At 36.7% G+C, this 27,444-nt stretch overlaps 1 protein-coding gene across 1 annotated transcript in view; it reads right to left on the bottom strand.

The window, feature by feature from the left end:
• The window catches only part of DNAH11 (dynein, axonemal, heavy chain 11), a 342,929-nt gene that overhangs the window by 28,968 nt on the left and 286,517 nt on the right, over positions 1-27,444 (bottom strand). The window contains exons 65-73 of the mRNA XM_012659401.1: positions 23,949-24,153; positions 18,184-18,348; positions 16,369-16,509; positions 11,123-11,293; positions 8,659-8,781; positions 7,234-7,427; positions 5,910-6,058; positions 4,924-5,051; positions 1,084-1,311 (exon numbers count right to left, since the gene is read on the bottom strand). Coding sequence (XP_012514855.1) covers positions 1,084-1,311; positions 4,924-5,051; positions 5,910-6,058; positions 7,234-7,427; positions 8,659-8,781; positions 11,123-11,293; positions 16,369-16,509; positions 18,184-18,348; positions 23,949-24,153 — 1,504 coding nt within the window. The remainder of the gene's footprint in view (positions 1-1,083; positions 1,312-4,923; positions 5,052-5,909; positions 6,059-7,233; positions 7,428-8,658; positions 8,782-11,122; positions 11,294-16,368; positions 16,510-18,183; positions 18,349-23,948; positions 24,154-27,444) is intronic.

The raw sequence follows: 27,444 nt of genomic DNA, 5'->3' as shown, positions 1-27,444 counted from the left end.
AAATGGCTGGAAATTATAAATTAAGGGATGATTAAAAAACAAATATATGTCTGCCATAGTGCATAAAAAAAGGCATATTGAAATATTTAAAAGATCCAAGAATATGTTCTGAGTGTCTACTATTTACATAGTGTGTATATGTGTGTGTGTGTATGTATATATATAGGCTACATATTACTCAATTATTTAGTTAAGCAATTAACTGTACTCTTCAACACTATATTCGTAGCTAGCCACTTATTATATTATCATAATTTCCTCCTAATGTTGATTTGGGTATTAACCCAAAGGTACCTGAAAAAAGCGTGTGGCATACTTCACAGAAAGTGATACATTTCTAATAGGGGGCTGAATATTTATCACCAAATCATATGTATTTCCTCTTTAGGGTTCATTCTACTCTCCTATAAAAGTGCTATTTACCAAGGATCTTCAAAATCAGAGGAAGGTGTGGGATCTCAGAACCATAGCAACAAAGGAAATTGAAAGACTTGATTATGATCCAGATAGACATGACAATTTGGGTAAAGAGAATTATGGTAATAAAAGTATCATCAATTTATATATGTATTATATATGTATTTGTTTTATTTTGGAAAGACATGAAAATATAAATAAGAAATTATCATAGATATAACCTGAAAAGAGGGGCTTTAAACTTACTAATATCAAAACCAATATAAAACATTATACTAAAACTTTTCCCATGTTGTTACTGTTGTCATCATCAATAAGATTAACAGTGGCTTCTCCTCTTCCTGTGGTAAAAAATACTTGTCTGTCAGGTTTATCTTCAAGAAGCAGGTTCCTCAAAAAATTACCTAGTTCATTCTCTGTACACACGTAGCAGTAATTTTCTTAGTTTTAGGGTGGAACTTAAATGTATTTCTAGTCATTAAAATAGGGAATGACAAGTGAAATTCTTTCCAGAGATTAAAACACACACCACACACACACACACACACACACATTGAGATTTCGCTTCATCCCTTTAAATGACATGCCTGAGTTGGTGATGGTCCCCACAGTTTTATGAGACGATTCTGACTCTACTGTTAGACCAGACTGCTTCTGCTTTCTTACCTGATCAAAGTTGTAGAGGGCAGCATGTAAATTGGCCAGCATTCCTGTGGGGGGTTCATTAGTGATCTTGATGGAAGTTTCCAGAAGTCCTTGAGGGATGATATGCTCATTTGGTGTAGGTGCAGAATCAGCACTCATGAAAACTCTGTAATCTCTGTGGCTTCCTTGGCTGAATCTTTCAAGGAGTTTCTCCAAGGTTCCTAGCCACTTGGCTACCAAATGGACATTCTGAAAGATAGTATGGTTTATAATTCCTGTGAAATTGAAGTATATTACTTGAATTGTAGGATTACAACATTTTCCTATATACAAATGTGTTGAAAACTCAGAGAACCATGATTTAAATGTTCCTTTATTATCATGTTATAAAAAGGAAAAAAAAATCTCAAAGAGAATTGAACACATTGCTCCAATCACCACAGGTTGTCTTTGTAAATCAAAATCTTCACCCAATACACATACCTACTTCAAACACCAACCAGTCACTTCTAAGATGGAGTTGCCTAATACTTTTCTTTGTTATAGTTCAAACACAATGACTGAAACATACCTGGGTTAGTTTGATAAAGTGTAAAAACTAGAAACTGGAAATGTACCTGATTACCCACTTCATTGTTTCTGACGGAAACTTCCTCTACTCAAACTCCTACTCATTAATGTATAGACTCAAAGGGGTATAAGGGCAGAAAGGTTAGCCAAAAAAGAAAGTAATCACTCATTGTTAAGATGCTCTGCGTATACCCAACGTATGATTTTTCTTAAACCCTACAGCTGTCAGAAATCACAAAAAAAAAAAAACAAATGCCAATGCCATCGTCATTCTTTGCATTTCAGTTTTATGATTCACAAATTTGCTCCTCCAATGCAAAACACCCACAGGGTACAGCTTGGGAGTTGGTGCTGGGAGGGAGGTGTCCAGGCCATACCTTGCATGCTCTCTGGCTTTGGAGAAGTTCTTGATATAGTAATTGAAACATCACGCCGAGAGATATATAATCATTTCCAACAAAGAAAAAACACTTAAGATTATAACAGCTACAAAAATAGAGAGAATGAAAGCAAACAAGGAAGGGAGTAGTAATGTAGGCATCCTTCTTTAAAATTTCTCTCGCAAAAAGACTATGCCAATTCAGCCGTTGACATTATTAGGCTTTTATTCTCTGGGCAAATGTTGAACACTGGCAAGTTTAATGGGCTGCATTGTGTCCCTCCCAAATTTATACGTTGAAGTCCTAACCCCCAGTACCTCATCATAATGTGACCACATTTGGAGTTAGTGTCTTTAAGGAGGTAATTAAGGCGAAATGTGGCCATTATGAAGGGTCTTAAATCAATACAACTGATGTCCTTATAAGAGGAGGAGATTAGGACACAGAAACAGAAGAAAAACCATGTGAAGACACAAGGAGAAGTCGGCCATCTAACAGGCCAGGGAGAGAGGCCTCAGAAGAAATTGCTCGTGCTGACAGCATGATGTCAGATTTCCAGCCTCCAGAGCTGTGAGAAATTAAATTTCTGTTGTTCAAGCTGCCCAGTCTGTGATACTTGGGTATGGCAGCCCTAGCAAAGTAACACGGTAGGTAAGGGCTATGTTTCCTGCCCTTCATGCTTGTTCCTACGTTATGAGAGCACTTCTCACACCCGGTTGTGACTCTCATAAAAGTTAAAAACAAACAATAACAAAACCTGTCTTGTAAGCACAATTATGTCTTCACTCTTTGTCTTAAGGACTACAACAGTACCTTACTAGAAAAGTTGACTTGAAACAAAAGTAAAAATATTCTAGGCAGGGAGTTTGGAATCAGGGGACAGAAAACCTTTGGATGGAGCCATCATGGAACACAGGTATACTTCGAAATTCAGCCTGGTAACCATTCTCAAAGATACTGGCATTGGGACTGGCTAGATTGTTATGCCTTTTTGTCCAACGACAACAGTGCCTGTGCAACATTTTTAGGCAATCCACATGCCTTAAAAAGAACCCATTTTGGCCATGAAAAATGATTTTAATATCCATTATGTTAATGCACAAACCTTCGGGTGCGTACCTTTGTAATAGTTTTCTCTGGAGTGTGAGCTTTGCATAAAATACTAGCTAAACAACCCTAATCAGATGATTATAATTGACCATACTAGGGTTTGGGTAAGAACTAATTAACATGTGCGTATGTATCATATGCCCATGCTGACACAATGTAATGTAAATTACGAACAATATAACAAGTTCTCATTATGTTGGTTTTCTCTTTGTCCAAAGTCCTGCTTCTCTTTTAACTGCTGATCAAAGGTGTACTAGAAACCTCTAGAAACTGGGATAGTCAAAAGCCTGACATAATCTCTCCTCTCCAATTACTCTATGTGTGGGTAGCAGGGTGGGGAGTGAAGAGGTATAAACAGTTAAATTCTAGCTTACTGGCTTGCCATGAAGAACAAAAATCAAAGGTCTAAAACAAATATCCAAAAGCAGATCCTTAATAAAATAAAGTCTTTCAGGATTTTTTTTTTGTTTTTACTGGTAAAACTTATAATTTGTAGTTTCAGGGGCAACTGGTAGCTTGGCACACATATAAAAATAACAGAAATATTTTGTTTTGAATATGTTCTTTTGAGGATGACTATACCCCTGCTAGCGTTCTCTCCAGTCTGGGCCACTGGGCACATGAGCATTCTCTCCTTTGTGGGAAGATCTTACTGTCTACCAAACGGTCAGAGCATCGACTGCTATCTTTGAAAAAAATAAACCCTCCACTGTTACCCGTCTGATTCTGAGCCTTCGAAGGGGGTGTGCTACCCCAAGTCCCCTTATGAAAGTCTCCATAAAGGCCTCATCTAAGCAGTGGGCTATCCCAGAGAGTTATGTTCCTGCAAACCTAAGTCCACTTGAACTCTGGAACGCTTCTGTATGAGCCCAGTTTTATTCCAAGCAGAAATGTAGAAAACCTCAAACATGGGCACTGGAGACACTGAGGGGCAATGCTGCATCTCTGCGGGAGGGTGGAGGCATGAGCTGGTATAACGGATATCACTGCTGCTAAACACACCTGGATTCAAGTGCCAGCTCTGCCACCTACCAGCTCAGTGGCCTGGAGACTCTCCAGACCCCTCCAAGGCTCGCTTTTCTCATCCTCATATGCAGAGTGACAATACCTGTCCTTGAAGCTTTGTCATAATGATTAGAGCTAAGGCATCCTGCGAATGGCCTACCGATGAGAACCTTTGGGATGACTAAACTGAAAACCAGATGGCCGTCCTCAGAGCTGCTGAGACAGCCAGTGAGGCTTGCTATGGACGAAGTCAGCACCTGTCTTGCAGGTGCCCCCAAGGCTGGCCTGTGCTCCACTGGTTCCTGGAATCCCCAGCCAACGGGGCCACCCTGGTTCTAGATTCATAGGCCCTATAATGTTAGCCCTAGAAGGGACAAAGGGTTTGTCTACCCTAATCGCTTAAATTCACAAAGGGAATGTAACACAACTGGTCAGAGTTGCATGAGATAACATACATAAAAAAAGGTCTGTCAACTTTAAAGGCACCTGCAATGTCAGATACTATGACAACAGTGTTGGCAATCTAGACGAGCCTGTTCATCCTCGGGCAGTACTGAGTGTTCCAGATATTAGTAAGTCAGAAGAATGATGGGGCTTCTCCTAATACTTTTAATTTTAAAGCACAATGGCTACACAGCCTCTCAAAAGACGGTACCCACTGCTGAGGCCCTCACCACTTTGGAGGTGTCATGAACACTGACAGAACTGCTAGGACTCTGCAAATCACCGTGTGTGGTGGTGTTAAAGGACTGTTCTGTTGGTTAGGCCAGTGTTTTTCCTGAAACTTAATACTCACCTGGAGTATGACCCAGTGTCCTCCTTTGGAGGCTTTCTCCAGTGCCATTTGTGCCACCATCTCCTGACCTTGTCCTAAAGACACGTTGTGGAATTTTCCAGAGTCAATTGTAAACCCAAGCCTTTTGCCTGTGGGAGAAGACACCAGAGTGAGAGGAGAGATCAGTCAAGTAGGGGTAAGAGGAGTCTGGAGTTCCGTGGTCCAGTGTACCCCTGTGGTCACTGCTGCCATCTTCTAGGTCACTTCCTTGAGCAGCCAAACTAAACCTCTGTGGTATCCACAAGCAGCATTTTCAGCTCTCAACAGCTGCCTCACTGCAAGCATTAGAAAAGCCTATGGAAACCAGTTCCTTTGGTTTTATGATAATGAAGCTTTTGACATTTTGATAGATGGCAGGCATTGTTACAGGGCTTTATAAACTCTTGCAGGAGTAGCAAAGCATTTCCCTCATAAAAAGGAGCAACATGTGGTAGATATCACATCATTTTTTGAAGGATCAGTTCATTGGGTAAATGCACAAGCCTCTCACCTTGTGAGGCTGCGTTTAAATTGAGCACAGTCAGGTCACAGCTATATTAACCTGGTATTCTTGGTGTAGGCCGTGGGGAATAGTAATCTAGCGCACAAAGCGACAGTGCCTTGCACAATCAAATAGACTTGCTCTAATGACCATTATTTAGTCACAGGGGGCACAAGATTACATGAGCATGGAGAAAATTGCCCTCTGGCCCTCATATATAGTCAAAAGGTAGAAAATAGTACAAAAGAAACCTGCATTATGCCAAGCAGAGGAATGTTCCATTTGAATATTTCTTCAGACTACAGTGTTATTAGCCTTTCATTTTCCATATACCCAATCTCCAACATATGGAAAAAAAAAAAAAAAGAAACTAAGATAACTGAGAACTGAAAGGAGGGGAAGGTGGGTGGTGGGTGAAAGGGAGGGAAGGAGAGAGGGCGAGCCAGCAGGCCTCCTGGCCACTCACCAAGAATCTCTAGGTCTTTAAGGGCATCTACCCCTGGGGACAGGATGAAGAATATTGGCGTGGTCGGGCTGCTTTCTTCAAATGCTTTAACTAAATCCAATCTGGTCCTCTCCACATACTTTGCACCCAGTTTTTCCTCCACGAAATTTCTATAAAAAAGAATAATACAAAAAATATAATCAGTGCTTTTGACCTTAAAAAGTGTCAACACTTAGATAAGCTTAAACCACCGGCATACGAAAGAAGCAACCCAATGATTACACGGGATGTCTTGTTAGAATGACAATATGAATCCAACTAGATGTATGCAGTAAGCGTATCAATGAAAGCTCTGAAAATTGGAAGGCTGTTCCGTTTTGGGGGGCTCCTGAGACCCCCGTCTGAGTACCATCAGCCTGCTTGTGGCTTTGTATCCCCCAAATCCCCTGCCAGATTCCCCCATTACTTATTAACAGTTTATTAGATTTGCCACAGTGCAATTTTCCAGCCTGCTGGGCTTCTCATGAATATACAAATGCTTTTGGGGGCGTTTCTAACACAGAGAAGCTCAATTAAGCAGGGATTATTTTCCAGCGGCATCAAATTTAGCAGAAAGTAAGTACTACTAAGCAGAATTAACTTGTAAAGTAGGCTTCCGCAGAGGCTCCTGCAAAGGGGAAATTGGTTGAACTAGACAAAGCGAAGGAAAAAAAACCCTGAGGCACATGAATATTGCTGAAAAAAGAAGAGCACAATAGACAAGGAAGTTGAGAACTCTTTGGTTGGTGAATTCAAATTAGAATAAGACTTGTGTGAATTAAGCAGCAAATTCCCATTTAGAAGCTAAGAGGGCAAAGAAAACGGATACTTGAACCAAGATGTAGACAGGGCTTTCTGGTTTTAAATTGCATTGGTTGTAAAGTTGTAGGACTACCAGTATCTCCATGAAAGGAATTCATTTTTGTTTGACATGCAAAATCTTTGGAGCCAAAATGCCACCACTGAATAAAGTCAATGGAAATTACACTTGGATGATTCATGCTCCTGGTCTCTGAACTCTGCTGACACCCATCTCTCTTCCAAGAATATTTCCATCAGTTCCCCATCTCCCCTACTGATTTCAGAATGAAGCTTTGCAGGAAGAATGTGCTGAGTCTGCCTACAGACTAGCACGCTGTTTAGTGTTTAGCCAGTTTTAACAATGGCAGTCATTATAATATCTAAATCTCAGCAGAATCACTTCCCATGAATATGGACAGTAAACACCTCCACCCGATACTCCTAACCCCTAAGACTAAGTTTACTCTATGTTAACTTGCATTTCCAAAAATGCCAGCGGCCCCACCTGAGAGCATATGTCAATCTGTCAGGGCGCAGTGCTCTCAAAATAATCAGCTTCTGTATTAAACTTTTCTTCTTCCATTCTTGTGGTAACTTTTCTTTCTCTGGACACTCGGATTCTACCCACTTCCTCCACTGCTTGGCAGATCCTTCCACATCTCGGTCTATGCCTCGAAATTCTTCGATAAGGGCAACTGCCTGGGATACAGTAGGGAAGTAGGTAAGAATGGTGTGAACAATACTTTATAGTTTGAGATAAAGACTTGTGCATGTATCTAATCTAATGTAAACAAATTGCACTGGATGGTCTTCGTTTTCCTTTCAGATTTATTCTGCACTCTTTTCCGCTCTGTGTAGAAGGTGAGCTCAAAGGACAATTTGAACTAAGTTCTCCAGATCTCTGGCTCCATTGGGTTTGGCCAACGGAAGACACTGGCAGGAGACTGCAGCACTAGAGAAGAGAGAGGAGGGGTTATTTCCTCCCCAGCTCTTTTCTGCTGGGACGTGGTTTGGCAGGGACTATGTTCTTCTGCCAAAGGCCACAACTCCTATAGGTTCCTTCCCGTAACTTCATTTCTCAGCAGTTCTCCCCTTTTTCCTTCCCTATTCCTGGTTGCTTCCCTTACCCTTATGGGTTGATTGCTCATACTACAAAAATATGTTCTTAGTTAAATCTCTTCATTACCGCTTTGAATGTGCCATTAGTTTTCCGCTGAGACCCTGACTGATATACATTTGAACTTGAATTTAGAATTCTAAAGTGGATAACCTAATCAAAAATACTTATTAAAAAAACCCAAATCTGAAATATTATAAAAAGGAATAACACAGTTATTTTCAATGCATAGAAATGTTTTCTTAGAGAAAAGAGCAAGGCAGAGCTTAGTATACGTCCAACATCGTTATGAAACTCCAGAGTCTGGGAGCATAAACTCTTAACAGTAGAACCTCTGACAGAAAAATGGAATAAGGATTGATAACTACAATTGAAAAATGACTCTCACTTTTTTCTCTACAGTATTCTGTTGTGCTTAAACATTTTACAATGAGAATAAACTACTGCATAGTGATGTAATCTGAAAAACTAGAAAACGTGGAGAAATATAATAAAAAGAAAAAAAAGAGAGAATACATTTAAGAAAAATTCTCATTTATATCACTTGACTTTTATCAAACGTCTTGACAGACTGTGCATATTTATTAACAACTTTGCCACCCACTTGAGTTAAAAGCTGCTTGACTTCCAAATAAGACAATAATCAATTTGATAATACAAAGATTAATTAAATAACATCACATTATATATTTCTACAACTGAAATGCTGTCTAATATATCATCACCCGTATTCTTTAAACTACATTTCTACATTGAAAAGACCTAATATTAGAAATAAGATTTAGAACCTGAGAAACCGTATTCCTAACATACCTTGATAGCACTCCATGACTGAGTCGTTAGGAAGTCAACAGGACTTGGGTAAGTATGTTCAACTGTGAATCGAAGTAGGAAATCCAGTTCAAGGGGGTCAATCTCTTTCTTTCTCAGCAAAATCTTGACAGACAAAATTGAAAAGGATTATTTGGTTTACATCAAAATCATGACACAGGAAGCAGTTACTCTTTGACAGACACGATTGAATAGGCAGAAGCAAGTCTGCTAAGAATTCTGGCATATATCTGTCCTATAGTTGAAATACGGAATCTTAAATAGTGTCCATGATCTCAAAACCATGAGTGGAAATCTAATAGAAAATAATTAAAATGGCTGATTTATTCCAATCCTAACACCTATCCCTATGAGCAACATATCTGAAATATGCTTTCCTATTCAGTCTTCTGCTGATAGATCAAACCTGTTTTAAAACTCATTATGCAAAATAAGAAAGCCTCAGGTGACAATGGACTAAATTACTAAACAGAAGGTAGAACTAATATTACTATTATAAGTCAATTCTGGTATAGAAATTATAATCGATAAACTATGAGATATGTGAAAGATTTTTCTTATATGTGAGGTTATATTGAAAAAAAATGAGAAATTGTTTTACAGGTACAACTGAAACACATAATGAATTGGAATAAACTTTAGACATTCTGATTATAGAATTGATAAAAAGTCCATAGTACCTTTTGGAGGGTACAAATGAAAATTCCTAATTTCCATCTAGAAACTATAACACCTTACAAAGTTAAACAGATAAATTTTTTTTGGTTTAATCTATTTTAAAATTCTAGATGTTTCAAAATGCATTATGGGTGCATTAAAATAATACTTTATTTTATGAGAAAATTAATTTTTCTTAATTCAATTTAATCTATTTCAACAAACAAGTAATCATCAATATAGAAGCTTTGATTTACTATATTATCAGAACTTGGGACAGATTATAATTTATCTATGGCTTCCAAAGGGAAGTTTCAAATAGATGTGCATGTCATGTATTATCTCCCCTGCCCTTTTCCTGTTAATAAGAGATAGGTATAAAAACAAGTATTTCATTTTATAATGCCTTGCTCCTGTTTATCACATACATTCTAAAACACCCATACTCATATATTTTTATAGAATGCAAAAGAATCTATGAATACAAACAATATTGAAAGAGAAGTCATAGTTTATGACTATCAATTGCAAGTGTTTATAAAGTGCCTTTGGGCAAGGCATTTTGAAGGATACAAAATAGGTAAGATGCAGACCTTAAGGTTTGGACTGATGGAAAATGCCAAACTAGCAAATGAAAGGACATTTTAATTTTATCTGAAACTGTGGTCCTCAACGTTTTTTTTTTTTCTTGCGTCACGGACATCTTTATTTAAACACAGTCTTCTGTAGAAGTCCATGTGAAAAAGGGTAAAAGAGAAGCAGGTCTCACTGAAGGCGGGGTGAGAACCCTGGAGCTCTCCTTACCAATTCACTGTTGTGTGTTTTTTTTTAATTTTCATTTTATTTTTAATTGACCAATAATTTTATACATATTTATGGAGCCCAGTGTGATGCTTTGATATATGTTTATATTGTGGATTGGTTAAATCACACTAATTAACACATCCATCACTCCAGATATCATTTTTTTTTATAGTAAGAACATTTAAAATCTACTCTCTTAGTGATTTTGAAAAATACATTAACTGTATGGAATGGAATACTATTCAACCTTAAAAAAGAAAGAAATTCTGTCATTTGTGACAACGTGGATGAACCCATTTGCTGTCTTTTTTTTGAAATAGGGTCTCGTTCTGTTGCCAGGGCTGGAGTGCAATGACATCATCATAGCTCACTGCAACCTCAAACTCCTGAGCTCAAGCTATCCTCCTGCCTCAACCTCCTGAGTATCTGGGACTACACACACACCACCACACCTGGCTAATTTTTAAAAAAAATTTTTGTATCAATAGGGTCTCACTATGTTGCTCAGCCTGATCTCAAACTCCTGGCCTCAAGTGATCCCCTCACCTTGGCCTCCTGAAGTGCTGGGATTATAGGTGTGAGCCACTATGCCCAGCCCCCTTCACTGTTTTCAAAAAAAAAAAAATGAGAAACTCTTAGGACTACTCAGATCTGGATGTATAACCCCGATCTCAAAGAATCTTCCTGGTAGTACCTACACGGTTCTTTATAGGACCCAAGAAGGTGAAGAGAATGTCTCATTGATGTTTTTCAGGATGACGGCTGTGGTGGGAGCTTAATGTGCACACCCACCCAAACCAAAGCACAGGGACCCAGGAGAAGGCTGTCACATGCCCAAGCTCCCTGTAGGAAACGCAGACTCTTTGCAAGCCACCAACGGCTTCCAAAAAACGTGTCTCTGCTTTCCTCCAGGAGTAAAATATATAATAAGCAGAGGCATTTGCCTTTGGTTGTGGGGATGCTTTTGAGCGACTGATCTCCTCACCTGAAAAGCCATCTGGGACAGGAAGGTGAGTTTGTCCTTCTCAAACAGTGCCTGGCTGGTGTATAGGAAGATGGCGTGGGTGATGCTCTCCGTCAGGATGGAGATGCGCCCCTGCACGTCTTCTACCTTGTCAGCCTGCTCGATCGCTCTGTGGAACAGCACGTTAAAAGCCTGGGAAATTTAATGTGACCATTAAAGGGTGACAATCGGTGCCTGGATATCTAACTAGCCCCAGATACATGGGGCGACAGTTTAAAGTTTATCTATAGGGAGAGGAGGATTTTTAGGAGGACAATACAAGCTCTTGAAAGTTTCTGGCACATGGTACATGTTCATTAAGTGCTTGCTGTCATTACTATCATTAATATGATTCCATGAAATCTACCCACATCTCCTTCCTAGCAACTGAACTACACCATCCTCTCTCCTTCTGCTCATGTATTTTTTAAAAAATGCATTTTATTTTTAATAGTGGTAAAATACACACAAAATTTACCATCTTAACAGTTTTAAGTGTACATACATTCAGTTCAGTAGTGTTAAGTATCTTCACATTGCTGTACAACCAATATCCATAACTTTTTCAACTTGCAAAATTGAAACTCTGTACCCATTAAACAACTGTCCATTCTTCTCTCCCCCCATTCTCCGGCAACCACCATTCTGCTTTCTGTTCCTATGAGTTTGACTACTCTAGGTACCTCACATAAGTGGAATCATATAGTCTTTTTGTGACCAGCTTATTTCACTTAGGACGGTGTACTTAAGGCTCATACATATTATAGCATGTATTAAAATTTCCTTCATTCTTAAGGCTAGATAATATTCCATTGCATGTATATACCAGATTTGATTAATCCATTCATCCATGCATGGACATTTGGGTTGCTTCTACCTTTTGGCTACTGTAAACAATGCTGCTATGGATATGGATATTCAGACATCTCTTAGAGACCCTCTTTCAATTCTTTTGGATATACAGCCAGAAGCAGAATTGCTGGATCATATGGTAATTCTATTTTTAATTTTTTGAGAAACTGCTATACTGTTTTTCTTAGCAGCTGCACCATTTTACATTGGCACCAACAGTGCACAAGGGTTCCAATTTTTCCATGTCCTCGCCAACACTTGTTATTTTATTTTTGATAGTAGCCATCCTAATGAGTGTGAGGTGTTACCTTACTGTGGTTTTGATTTGCATCTCCCTAATAATTCGTTATGTTGAACATTTCATCATATGGTTGTTAGCCATTTGTATATCTTCTTTGGAGAGATGTCTACTTAAGTCCTTAGTCTATTTTTAATCTAGTTGTTATTTTTGTTGCTGTTGTTTTGTTGTTCTATCCATGTACTTTTGGGATGCCCTTTGGTTATCTCTTCTTCTTTTTTTTTTTGGAGACAGAATCTTGCTCTGTTGCCCTGACTAGAGTGCAGTGGTGTCATCATAGCTCACAGCAACCTCAAACTCCTGGGCTCAGGCAATCCTCCTGCCTCAGCCTGAGTAGCTGGGACTACAGGTGCATGCAGCCATGCCTGGCTAATATTTCTATTTTTTGTAGAGATGGGGTCTTGTTCTTGCTCAGGCTGGTCTCTAACACCTGACCTCAAGCGATCCTCCTGCCTCGGCCTCCCAGAGTGCTAGGATCACAGGCGTGAGCCATCAGGCCTGGCCTCTTCTTCCTTTTAAAGTCACTCTTGATATTTATTACTCTATTTCATGCCTTGGTAATAATGGGACTGTTTGGATTTTTATATCTCTGTCTCTATATATGGACATGAATTTAAATATATATAAATATGTCTATATATATATAGCTATAAATATGAAATATTTATTTATTTTTGGCTGGTGGACAGGGACCAGAGACCACAGACTGATTTGCCTTGAAGTGCATATATTTGAGTGAAAGTAAAACCCTACAATGACGGATACACTCAGCATGTATTGGTAAGGAGGTATTAACAAAATACAGCATTGAGTGTCTCTTACCCAAACACTTGGGACCAGAAATGTTTTGGATTTTGGAATACATGAATATACCTAATGAGATATCTTGGATATGAGACCCAGTCTAAACATAAAATTCATTTATGTTTCACATACACCTTATACACATAGCCTGAAGATAATTTTATACAGTACTTTTTAATAATTTTGTGCATGAAACACATGAGGTCAGGTGTGGAATTTTCTACTTGTGGCATTCACCAGCCAGTGAATGCTTATACAAATTTTTGGTTGTTTCCAAATTTTGGCTATTACGAATAAAGTATCTACGAACATTTGTTAACAAATTTTTTGTGGACATTTGTTTTCATTTCTCTTCGGTAAATACGTAGAGTGAAAATGCAAGATGACACTGCAACTGTATATTTACCTTCATAAGAAATTGCCAAACTGCTTTCCAAAATGGTTTTACCATTGCATTCCTTGCAGCAATCTGAGAGAAGTGTGGTACTGACAGTCTTGTAAAATTTTAGCCACTTTACTGAGTGTATAGTAGGACCTCATTCTGCTTCATTTTGCATTTTTCTGGTGACTGATGAACATTTTTTAATATACTTATGGATAATACTTATGTCTTATTATATATGTCTGTTCAATTTGTTACTGAGTTGGATGAGTTTTTTTGATATCCTGATACAAATTCTTTATTTGATACACGTATTAGGAATATTGCTTTTACTAGTCTGTGGCTTACCTTTTTATTTTTTTAACAGTGTCTTTTGAAAACCATAAACTTTTAAATTTGATAGAGTTGACTTTATCAATTTTTTGCTTTCCAAATATTCCTAAGAAATATTTGCCTAATCCAAAGTCCAAAGTTTTTGTCTTATTTTTTCTTTTAGAAATTTTATAGCTTAGCCAATTCATTTTGAATTAATTTTGTATAGTGTGATATAATAGATGGTTTATTTTATTCCAGGTGGTCTTAACAATACTGAGTATTCGAATTGAGAATTGGTATATCTCCCTATTTAATTAGGCCTTCTTTAGTTTTTCTCAACAATATTTTATAGTTTTTAGTACACAAACCTTGCATGCATTTTATTATAATTATCCCTAAGAGGTTTCATGGCTTTAGAAGCCGTTTTAAGTAGTGCTGAGTTATTAATTTTATTTTCTAATTGTTTCTTCCTTATATATAGAAATACAAAGTATTTTGTATACTGACTTTATATGCTGCAATATTGTTAAAAACACACTTCTTAGTTTAAGTACCTTTTTTTGTAGATTTCTTAGGATTTTCTACATATGTGATCAGGTCACCTGTAAAAAAAGTTTTTTTTCTTCTTTTAAAATCTCTGTGCCTTTTATTGTCGTACTGCATTGGCTATAACTTCCAGTGCAGTGTTGAACAGAAGTGATGAGACAAAGATATCCTTGTCTTGTTCCTCATCTTAGGGGAAATCATTCCATTTTTCACCATTAAATAAAATGTTTGGCATAGATTTTTGTAGATGCCTTTAATTACATGAGAAGTTACCATCGCTTCCTCATTAGTTGAGAGGTTTTTTTCCTTTTTTAAATAGTGTGTTGACATTTGCCACGTTCTTTGTATTAACTGAAAATATCAAATGGTTTTCTTCTTTCATTCTGTTAATATGATGAATTATGTTGTGTGATTTTTGAATGTTAAACCAACTTGCACTCTTGGCATAAATTCTACTTGATCATAATGTATTGTGCTTTTTATTCATATATATGGTTGGATTCAATTTGCCAGTCTTTTCTGGAGGAGTTTTGCAACAATGTTTACCAGGGGAACTGCTCTGTAGTTTTCTTTTCTTGGAATGCCTTAGTCTAGTTTTGGCATTTGGGTAATTCTGGGCTGACACTACTGATTTAGTTTTAGTACTGTCCTCATACACTGTTGCTGTTCCAGAATCCAACCACATGGTACTTGTCAGAATTTGTGCACACTAGTTTCATGCTACTAGGAAACCTGCTAGTTATGCTTGACCATTTCTTCATCCTCACTGCCCACATCCAACCCATCTCCAAGAACTGATGATCCTGGCTTCAAATCATATCTGAAGTCTCTGAGTCCTGTGTCATCACATCAGTCATCTGCTTGAAACCTTTCACTGGCTTCTTGTTGCACACAGGATGTGATCCAAGATCCCTAACGTGGCCTGTGAGGTTCTGTGTGATCAAGATCTTCCCATTTCTCTTGATTTGTCTCTTGCCACCTTCCTCTCACTCATAACCCTCCAGCCACAGAGATCCATTCGCTACCTGGAATCCCAAATTCTTCCATACCTCCCACATCCCTGTTTTCTCCCAAATACTCTTCACATGGCTAAATCCTACTTACCCTTCAGGAATTGGCTAATATATTACTTCCTCTGGGAGGCCTTCCCCGAGTCCCCAGTAAAGCCGTTCCTCCATCCCTACTCTCTCTCACTGTACATATCACTTTTATAAACACGGATATAACTTATTTTATAAAAGTGGAGATACACTCATGTATCTACTGACATAGATATCTATAGATATAGAGATAGATATCTCCACCCATATGTATTTTTTCAAGACTGTACCCTGGTGACAAGCATTTGGTATGATGATTGATCTCGATAAATATCTGTCTAAAAACTGATGAATAAATTGAATGAATACTGCCCAGAGGCAGAATCGAACAAGGTATAGAATAGGGACTTTAAAATCAAACAGCCACAGGTTGAAATCCTGGCTTTTACAATTAGAAAATATAAATTCTTGGGCAATTTATTTGAAATCTGAAAAATATTAGCTTTATTTTTTAAATGATGATAAAATTATATACTTTTTTGGGATGTAACAGGTATTAAAAAATGAGCCAAAGTATAAATGTGCCTTGCCTTCAATAGCAGCTTAATAAATAGTTGTTCTCATTCTTTTTCTCTCTTTACCAAAGAAATATTGAGCAAGCTCTTTCCAAATCACATTTCACAAAGACAAAATAGGAGCCCCAAGAAAAATTCCCTTATATTTAATAACCCCCTTAACAGTCTGTTTAGGAACAATACACAAATATAACATGACATCATAGTGATAGTTTAATTACCTCAAAATTACCTTACTGAAAATTATAAATGAAAGTTCCTGAGAGAATGAGGATTTTGTTTTTTGTTGTTGTTGTTAACTAGATCCTCATGACTCCTTACCCAGGTACACTGATTACTTAAAAATAAATTCCAAATTTCCAGAAACAATGTGAAATCCTGAAATTTTAAATTTTTCTTAGCTTACTCAGCATTACCTTCAAAGAGAATTGATAGATGGGGTTGATTTTTCTGAGGTCATTAATAACAAAATAAAGAAGAGATGCTCTTGCTGCTACTGGTCTATAACATTCTCGGGCCTCGTTGATTTTTCTTTCATTTTCTTTGGCTTCAATCACCTATGGTGGGATCAACAAAATAAGTAATTTACTCTTCACAGTCTCTGTACATATCCATGTAATGCAAGAACGTATCTGAAATGACAAATTGTGAGTATTAAAACAGACAACATGTATGGCATCTATGTACTTGAGCTTTTCTAAAATCGTTAAATTCTGATTTTTAAATATTTTTTTTCATAAACTGAGTTTCAGTGAGAATGGACATAACTCTAGCTGTTTTATAGGTTGCAGATTAAACAAACGTAATTGTGTTTGGTTCTACAGAATTTGTTTCTGAGTAATGTCACCTTCCTGCCTCCCCTCTCTCTTTCAAGGCTTAATAACCCAGCTGTATCGCCTCTCAGGGATGGCTCTTACAGGTCTGCTGGGTCAATTCAATGCCAATAACTTTATTAGGCAACAAGGTATACAAAAGTGGTCAAGGTCAATAATACATCCAATAGCAATGCTTACCAAAAGGCCTTTATATGAAGACTCTCATGTCTAATTCTAACTTTGCCCCAGGTCATCCATATGTTCATATATTTATACTTAGTATTAGCCTCTGGGTACATTCAGAGAGATAATTTTAAAAAACCACCACCATCATCAACCAACATATTAATTTTTATTCAAGGCTCAAATATCTATTTCTTTTATCTAGGACTACTGCTGGTCTGATAGCTTTATAAGACACAGTATTTTCCCCAAACTTTTCTATAGACTCGATTCATAATATTTGTGTATAAAAGGAAATAAAGTGTAGGGCAGAGAGGGAAGTCACTACATGGTGTTATATTAAGAAGATAGGAAGAGACATTTTAGGAGACAATTAGAAGTTAACTTCCAAGCTAAGACCTAATTTACTTAATTGCCCTAATCTTTACCATCTTAGGAGCCATCTAGAATTCACTTACTTAAAAGGCTGGAGTATTTGGGATTCCATTTCCTTGCTTAATTTAAGAAAATATATTGGATGTGTGGTGACACAGCCTCTGCTGGGTAATTAATAGATTACTTAGTAATGAGGATATTTCAGAAAGCAAATAGGGTCTAATTCTGACTTTGAAACAATGTTAAGGGTTAGTGGCCACTTGTGAAAGTCCAAAGTGCACACCACACATAAGGCATATTGGAACTCATGTTGGACGTTAGCAGGAAGCCTGCTCAATGAAAATTTTTACTGGCTTTTAGGAAATGTCATTTTCCCAGGGTGAATAATGCATTTGAGTACAGCAGGAGACCATCCCCTGCTCAGTCTCCTGCCACTGCAGGCCTGTAAACAAAACTTCAGCTCTAAGCATTTCTCTAAAATGTCCAACAGACCGGGTAACCTGCAGAGAGACTACAGGATGTTAGTTTGCCAGAGCCAGACGCTAAACCTTTTTAGATTTTCGACCATATATAAGCCAGCAGGACCCAATTTTCTTAAAATTTGGTCCTGGAAAAACAGTAGCCTGACAGGGTCTAACTTGAATTATTGGAGCTCTATGGAATTAGGAGATGTACATGTCCAATTATCCAATCTCCATTCAGAATTCCACAGTCTAATTTTTAAGGGCAGTTTATTAAATGATCTGAATTCCACAAAGTCCTCTTAGAGGAATTACCAAGTCTGATTACACTGTTACCCCAAGCATTGCATTCAAACAGAGCATTAAAACTCCCTAGGCGTCATCTGCCCTTCCCTACCTTGCGTTCTATTTCTGCTGCAGTGGCCTTTGTCTCCTCCAATCTCTCTACCAGTTTGGTGTCATCCAGAAAGCTTCCTTCTGCCGCAGAAAGACGCAGCAGGAGATCGTCCTCCAGATATTTCAGCTCGATCTTAAAATCATTTTGGTGCTTTGTCAAAACCAACTAATATAAGCCAAGAAAAGCATGAGAAATGGTGGTTAAATACATGTTCTTTAAGCAAATACATGTTTCCTTAATCACAAACTTCATGGAATCAGTATATAATGAAACACACTTAACAGTAAAACCGTATTAATCATAATTTTTAAAAATTCTTTAAAAAAATTCAGATGGTATGTTAAGATCTGGTTGCACTGCAGGGTGCAGAGTATGAACACTTATCATAATCATTAAACATCATGAACCTATAGGAAGAATCTGTTTAAGAAAACACCAGAAACTTCTGGTTTCTGCCCAGACGTATAAAGACCTTGGAAGTCTCATTTCTGTCCTCACAACAAGAAAAAAGCTAATCAACAATTCTTCATACATACATCAGAGAACCGACATTACACAGCAAACTGCACCCTGAAAACAGGCAGATACAGAGAAACACAACTGACTGGGAATGCTTAAACAGTAATTGGCTAATTGCTGGAGGCAGAGCTTGAGAGTTAAAAACTCCTGGGGGGCTGTTGTTACGGGGCCCTCCATACTTTCGTGAGTTTTAACTCCAGGAGTCCAGGTTCTCAACGTGAAGACCAAAGAAAATCTACTTCTGCTGTGGACTGAACAGGAGAAAAGTAACCATTCTGAAATAAGCCCAGGGGAAAAGTAACCATTTTATTAACAAATATGAAAGCTTTCTGTTCTCCTTAACAAAAGTCTGCCCACAAAATAAACTACTGGGCCAGTGCCTAATCTGACTTAGGGGAAGGGCAGTTAGACAATTTAGCTCTCTTCACACCTCCTGTCTCACATAGAAAGGCTAAGTAGCTCTTCCGAAGGTCACATCTCAGCGACTTGGGCCTACTGAAAAACCCTGAGAGTTAGTCAGAAGACTAAAGAATACTTTCCCTCCCCAATACCTTACCAACACACCAACAGACTTCAGTATAATATCATTGTATCACAACTGAGAGAGCTATAAAACACAGACTCTATTTAAGAAGGAGTGTTTAGGGAAACCCAAAGACAATAGGGGAAACAAAAACAAGAATACCATGTTAAATTGAAGCCCATGACACCGACAACTACAGCAAACATTAAATACAGCCTAACTCTTACCCATATTAATATAAAACCTCACACTAAAGCAGCACTATTTACCTTAGTTCCATTTATCCAATACATCATGCCTGGCTTTCAACAAATAAGTACAAGGTATGCCAAAAGACAAAAAAACATAGTTGGAAGAGTCAAAGCAAATCTTTGAACAAGACTCAGGTATGGCAAAGATTTTGGAATTATCAGACTGGAAATTAAAAATAACTATGCTGAATGTGCTAAGGACTTCACTGGAAAAAGTGGACAACATGCCAACATACCATGGGCAATATAAGTAGAGAGATAGAAATTCTGAGAAGGAATCAAAAGGAAATGTTAGAAATCAAAACCACTGTGACAGAAATGAAGCCACTTTTGATGGGCTCATCAGTAGAACAGACACAGTCAAGGGAAGAATTAGTGACACTGAAGATACGTCAATAGAGGCTTTTCCAACTGAAAATCAAAAAGAATAAAAATAAAACAATGAAAAGAATATCCAAGAACTGTGAGATAATTACAAGAAGAAAGAGGAAAAAAAGCAGAAGAAAGAGTGAAAGTAATAATGGCTAAGAATTTTTCAAAATTAGTGACAGACATTAAACCACAGATCCAGGACGCAGCACATTAAGCAGGAAAAATACCAAAAAATCAACTCCTAGGCACATCATATTCAAACCTCAGAAAATCAAAGACAAGCAAAAAATTTTGAAAGAATTCACAGAAAAAAACATATTACCTATGTTGGAACAAGGATAAGAATGACATGGAACTTCTCTTGAGAAACTACGCAAGCAAGAGTAAAATATTTAAAACATTGAAGGAAAAAAATAACTAAGGATTCTGCATTCTGCAAAATTATTCTTCAGGAGATAAAGATTTCAGGAGAAATAAAGATTTTCTTAGACAAAAACTGAGGGATTTTGTTGCTAGTGGATCTGCCTTACAAGAAATGTTAAAAAATTTCTTCATGGAGAAGGAAAGTGATATTGGTCAGAAACTCTTATCTATGTAAGAAAGAAAGAGCACCAGGAAAGGAATAAATGAAGGTAAAATATTTTATTTTACTCTTACCTGAGCTGTTTAATTATAGCAGCAATGTATTTGGTTATCATACCTTATGGATAAATAAATGAATATTATAAAAAATAAGAGGGAATTAATGAGAATACTCTATTAAAATATACCTGCACTACCAATGAGATAGTAGTTTTATCTGAAAACGGAATCAGATTAGTTGTAACTGTATATTGCAAATGCTAAAGCAACCACTAAATTTTTTAAAAGAATTATAATTTTATATGCTAAGATAGAAGAAATAATGGCATCATATAAAATGCTCAATTAAGACCAGATAAGGCACAAAGAGAGGAAAAGTTAAACAAAAATAACAGGAAACAAGTATAGTAAATAAAAAACAGTAAAAAATATGGTAGTATTAATTCATATGAATAATCTCTTTAAATGTGAATTATCTAAATAAATCAATTAAAAGAGACTGGCAGAGTGGATAAAAAACAAGACCCAACTATCTGCTTTCTACAAAAGCCCACTTTATTTATTTATTTACTTACTTTTATTTTATTTACTTGCTTATTTACATTTATTTATACACACACACACACACACACACACACAGAGTCTCACTCCATTGCCCCAGGTAGAGTGCAGTGGCTTCATCATACCTCACCACAACCTCAAACTCCTGGGCTCAAGCAATCCTCCTAGCTCAGCTTCCTGAGTAGCTGGGACTACAGGCACCTGCCAGCACGCCTGGCTAATTTTTTCCGTTTTTGGTAGAGATGGGGTCTTGCTCTTGTTCAGGGTGGTGTTGAACTCCTGATCTCAAATGATCCTCCCACCTTGGCCTCCCAGAGTGCTAGGATTACAGGCATGAGCCACCTCACCCAGCCGAAAATGCCCGCTTTAAATATAAAAATTAAAGGTAGAGGGATGGAGAAAGATATACCATGTTAATACTAGTCAAAAGAAAGCTGGAGAAGCTATATCAATTTCAGTAAAAGAAGATATCAGACCAAGAAAAATTACTGAGAACAAAGAGTATATTATATAATAAAGGGACCAACTTTGCAAGAAAGCATAATAATCTTTAATGTGTACACACCTAACAAGAGTATCAAAATATATGAGGCAAAAATTAATAGACCTACAAGAAGAAATAGAGCCCACTACTACAGCCCACTATTACAGTTAAAGAATTCAAAACCCCCGTATCCATAATTGACGGATCCAGCAGGCAGAAAATCAGTAAGGATATAGTTGAACTGAGCAACATAATCAATCAACTGGATTGAATGGCATTTATATAATACTTCATCTAACTACAGCAGAATATACATGTTTTGCAAGTTCACGTGGAATATTCACCAAGATGGACCAAATAGTGGACCATAAAACACATCTGAAAAAGTTTAAAAGAACAGAAATCAAAGTATGCTCCTAGACCACAACAAAATTAAGTAAGAAATCAATGACAGAAAGATAGCTCAAAAATCTCAAAATATTTGGAGACTAAATAACACACTTCTAAATAACACATGGATCAAAGAAGTCTCAAGAGAAACTTAAAAATATTTTGAAATAAATGAAAACAAAAATACAACATATAAAAATTTGTGAGATACAACAAAATCAGTACTTGGAGGAAAATTTGTCACATCGGATGCATATAATAGAAAAGTAGAGAGGAAGATCTAAAGTTATTTATCTAAGTGTTCACTTTAGGAAACTAGAGAAAGAAGAGCAATATAAACCTAAAGCAAGCAGGTGAAAATAAATAATAAAAATTAGAGCAGAAATCCACTAAATTTTAAACAGAAAACCAATAGAGAAAATCAACAAAACCAAAAGCTGGTTCTTTGAAAGAATCAATACAATTTATAATCCTCTAGGCAGGCTAAACAAGAAAAAAAGAGAGAAGGCACCAATTACTAATATCAGGAATGAAAGAGGGGCATCACTACTGGTTCCATGAATATTAAAGGATAATAAAAGAATATCATAAACAATTCTCTTCCCACAAATTTGGTAACTTAGATGAAGTGGACCAATACCTTGGGAGACAGAATCCACCAAAAACTTGCACAAGGACAAACAGATAATCTGAATAGGCTTATATTTATTAAAGAAATTGACTCAACAATTAATAATATTCCAAAAAAGAAAGCACCAGGTCCAGATGGTTTCACTGAAAGAAAACAGTTAAAGAAGAAATATCAATTCTCTATAATTTCTTCTAGAAAACAGAAGCAAAGGGAACAATTCCTAACTCATTCTATAAGGCCAGCATAACCCTAATACCAAAACCAGGTAAAGCCATCACAAGAAAGGAAAACTATAGACCAGTATCTCTCATGCACACAGATATAAAAATTTTCAACAAAATATTAGCATATCAAATCCAACAATGTATAAAAAGAATCATATGCCATGACCAAGTAGGATTTATTCTAGACATGCAAGTCTGGTTCAACATTCAAAAGTCAAGTAAAGTAATCCACTACATAAAAGGCTAAAGAAGAAAAATATGGTCATATCGATAGATGCACAAAAAATTTGACAAAATCCAACACTTATTCATGATTAAAAATTCTCAGCAAACAAGAAATAGAGGGGACCTTCCTCAACTTGATAAAAAACATCTAAAAAAGAGACTCACAGCTAATATTATACTTAATTGTGAGAAGTTACTTCTCTTAATTGTGAGAAGTTAATACTTTTGCCTTAGCATCAGGAAAAAGGCAAGACTGTCACCTTTCACCACTCTTATTCAGCATTGTACTGGAAGTCCTAACTAGTACAATAAGACAATAAAATAAAATAAAACGTAAACAGAATGGGAAGAAAGAAATAGAAAACTGTCTTTGTTTACACATGACATGATCGTTCTGTAGAAAATCCCAAAGAATTGACATAAGGCCTCCTGCAATTAATAAGCAATTACAGCAAGTTTGCAAGATACAGATTAATATACAAAATCCAAGTGCTTTTCTGTGTACCAGCATTGAACTGTAATCTGAAATTTAAAACATAATACCATTTTTACATTAGCACCATAAAATTAAACATGTATAAATCAACTCTGATGAAAGAAAGATTTAAAAAATGGAGAGATATTCCATATTCATGGACAAGAAGACTCAGTATTATTAACAGTATCCCTTTCTGGAATTCAATATAATATTAATAAAAATACTAGCACATTATTTTCTGGATACTGAAAATCTAATTCTAAAGTTTATATTAAAACACATAAGATCCAGAATCACCACCAGTATATGGAACAGCAAAAACGCTGGAGACTACCTGTCTTTAAGACTTACTATAAAACTATAGAAATCAAAACAGTGTGGTATCAATGAAGGGAGAGACAAATAGATCAATGGAACAGAATGGAGAACTCAGAAATAGATCCATAGTAATATGGCCAGCTGATCTTTGATAAGGAGCAAAGCCAATTCAAGTAGATGGTTGGTAGATGATTTAATCATTTTTACCTTAAGCTTCTCCAAATCTGGCCTTTCAATACTGACAACCTCTGCCAGCAGCTGGGCTTCTAGACCATCTTCTGTGACTGCGAAATTGAGGAGGGTTGTCTGAGCTTGTAATTCTGGCTTATAGTGAGGATTTGCCAGTTTTGTGTGAAGGATAAGGCGAAAGTTCTTGTTAAATTGACATTCTTTGTCTCCAATCCTGATATACCTAAAGGGAGCATAACACAGACTTTCAGGAAATTCCCATGAGTCATAATTGATACTAAAGTGTCATTTCATTCCTGTGTTCTGATAATGGACACTGGGTAGAAGACCAGGTGATTCAGGATTTTTCAGGTACTCCCAATTTTCCCCAAATATAGGAGTATTAGGAATCATCCACTAAATCTCTACATGATTAAATTTCCTCATATGTGAAATGGTGACAATAATGGCACTCACCTCATAGTGTCCCTTAACAATTAAATACAATGATCATATAAAGGACCTATAACAACAAAGGTTAGCTTTTATAATTATATGGTAAGTCCTCACTTACCACCATTGGTAGGTTCTTCGAAACTGTGACTTTAAGTGAAATGACATAGGACGAAACCCATTTTACCACAAACTGATACAACAGTTAAGTTTTGATGGCATATTTCTGGTCACAAAAACATCACCAAACTTATGAAAAAAAAAAAAAAAAGGACCCAAAAGTCCTTTCCAAGAGGAAAATGAGCAATTTAGCTAGCAACTCTCTTCTAAGCCAGTATATACCTGTGCAGTACCTACTTCCCTTTTTTTAAAAAAGACGATTTTTAAAAGATGAGTATTGACATCACCATTGAAAATAAACACTGAGAACATTAAGAGGTGAATGGACCGCATGCCAAGTGTTATAAGTGACCTAGGTAGTAGCCACCAGTATATCCAACAGGTATGGTGGGCCTGGGCTTTTGTTTTACAGGTCATGGATTTGACACCATCTATTCATGTTTTCCAGTTCATATCATGTTCATTAAATAGTCATATCTTATTGATAACTTCTTCAGTTATTTGTGTTATCATGAAACACATTGCAACTAAATATTTATTCACTCAATCAACAGTTGAACACCTATCCCATGCCAGACTGTCAGAGAATCTTCTGAGTACTGGACATATATAACCATTACCAACACAATCATGATGTCTGCTCTCACAAACATTATTACTCTCTCATGATAGGAATTACGAATATAAAGTTTTATATAGTGATCTATCCTTTTATTTAGTCAGTCAATAAATATGTATTCAGTCAAGTTTCTACAATGTAACAGGCATATAAAGATCAAAGATCTATCCAAATTAAAGACAGGTAAAAGATCTAAATAGACATTTCTCTAAAGAAGATACACAAATGGCCAATAAGCATACGAAAAGATGCTGAACATCACTGGTCACTAGGGAAATGCAAATCAAAGCCATAGTGAGGTACCATTTCACATCTACGAGGATGGCTATAATAAAAACAGTAACAAGTGTTGCTGAGGATGTGGAGAAATTGGAATCCTCATATATACTGTTTGTGGGAATATAAAATGGCACAATCACTTTGGAACACAGTTTGTCAGTTATGTAAAATGTTAAACATAGAAGTCGGGCATGGTAGCTCACATCTGTAATCCTGACAGTTCGGGAGGTTGATGTGGGAGGATAAAGGCCAGGAGTTCAAGACAAGCCAGGCAACATAACGAGAACTTATCTCTACAAAAACATGAAAAAATTTGCCAGATATGGTGGTGCATGCCTTAGTCCCAGCTATTCAGGCGGCTAAGGGAAGAGGATAGCTTGAGCCCAGGAGTTTGAGGTTACAGTGAGCTATGATCACATCATTGTACCCTGGACTAGGTGACAGAGTGAGACCCCGTCTCTTAAAAAAAAAAAAAAAAGTTAAACGTACAGTTACCATTTGACCTAGTAGTTTTACTTGTAGGTGCGGATCTAAAAGAATTGAAAACATGTCCACACCAAATTTGTACACAGATGTTCATAGCAGCAGCATTCATAATAGCCAAAAGGTGGAAACAACCCAAAAATATGACAGCTCATGAATAGATAAACAAAATGTCTTATATCCAAACAATGAAATATTTGGCCACAAAAAGAAATGAAGTACTAATATATGCTACAACACAAAAGAACCTTGAAAACATTGTGGCAAGTGAAAGAAGTCAGTCACAAAAAACCCCACATATTGTATGATTCCATTTATCTGAGATACCTAGAAATGACAAATCAATAGAGAAAGAAAGTAGATTAGTGCTTGCCTAGGAATTTCAATTCCATTATAAAACTGATTGTGGTGATAGTTGCCCAACCCTGTGAATATACCAAAAACTACTGAATAATACACTTTCAGTGGGTGAATTGTATGCTATGTGAATGATGTCTCAATAAAGATCTTCCCAAACATAAAAATAAAAAAGAATGATCTTTTTTAAGAGGTCAAATCACCAACATCTGGGCTCTTACCAATCTACGAGGTAAGTAACCATGCTAACTGTAGTTGCTCAGAAGTTCATGCTTGTCTTTTGAGCATAATGACATGTGTCATAGAGTGATCTTATTTGTTAAGGACATCTTTCTTAGTCAACCTGCCTCTTTGACTGACAACATATCCAAACCATATTTACAATGGAGAGCATCATCAAAATTTCTATTACTTGAGTTTCGCTTTCCAAGGATTTCCGAAATTGATCTCACAGGTAGCTTTGAGAAAATCTTGCTAGTGCTGTTCACTGTATTACTCCTAGCCTCAACAACTTCAGAATTTGTATGATTGGCTTTTAAAATTTTGTATATAGTAATTGTACATATTTATGGGCACAGTGTGATGTTTCAATACATGTATATATTGTATAGTGAGCAAGTTATGGTATACAGAATACTCCTTATCTATCATTTTCTTGTAGTGAGAACATTACTCAGAATCTTCTCTTACAGTTATTCTGAAACATATAATATTGTTCTCTGCAGTCACCCTACTGTCTATAGAATACCAGAACTTATTCCTCCTATCTAACTGCAATTTTGTACCCCTTGACCAATGTCTCCCCATCATCCCTTCCCTTTTCCCCTCCCCAGCCTCTGGTAACCACTATTCTGCTCTGTACTTTGATGAGATCAGCTTTTTTAGATTCCACAAATGAGAAAGAACATGTGATACTTGTCTTTCTGTAGCTGACTTCACTAAACATGATGTCCTCCAGGTTCATCCATGTTGCTGCAAACAACAGGATTTTATTCTTTTCTAGCTGAGTAGTATTTCATTGTGTGTGTGTGTATACACACACGCACCAAATTTTCATTATTAATTTGTTCACTGATGAATTCTTAGGTTGATTCCAGATTTTGCCTATTGTGAATAGTGCTACAATAAACATACAAGGACAGATAACTCTTTGACATACTGATTTCATTTCCTTTGGATAAATACTCACTAGTAGAATTGCTGGATCATATAGTAGTTCTATTT

Source organism: Propithecus coquereli, unplaced genomic scaffold (genome assembly GCF_000956105.1).
Source record: "Propithecus coquereli isolate 6110/MARCELLA unplaced genomic scaffold, Pcoq_1.0 Scaffold61, whole genome shotgun sequence".
NCBI classification, from domain to species: Eukaryota; Metazoa; Chordata; class Mammalia; order Primates; family Indriidae; genus Propithecus; species Propithecus coquereli.
This window is presented reverse-complemented; position numbering and strand designations above follow the sequence as displayed.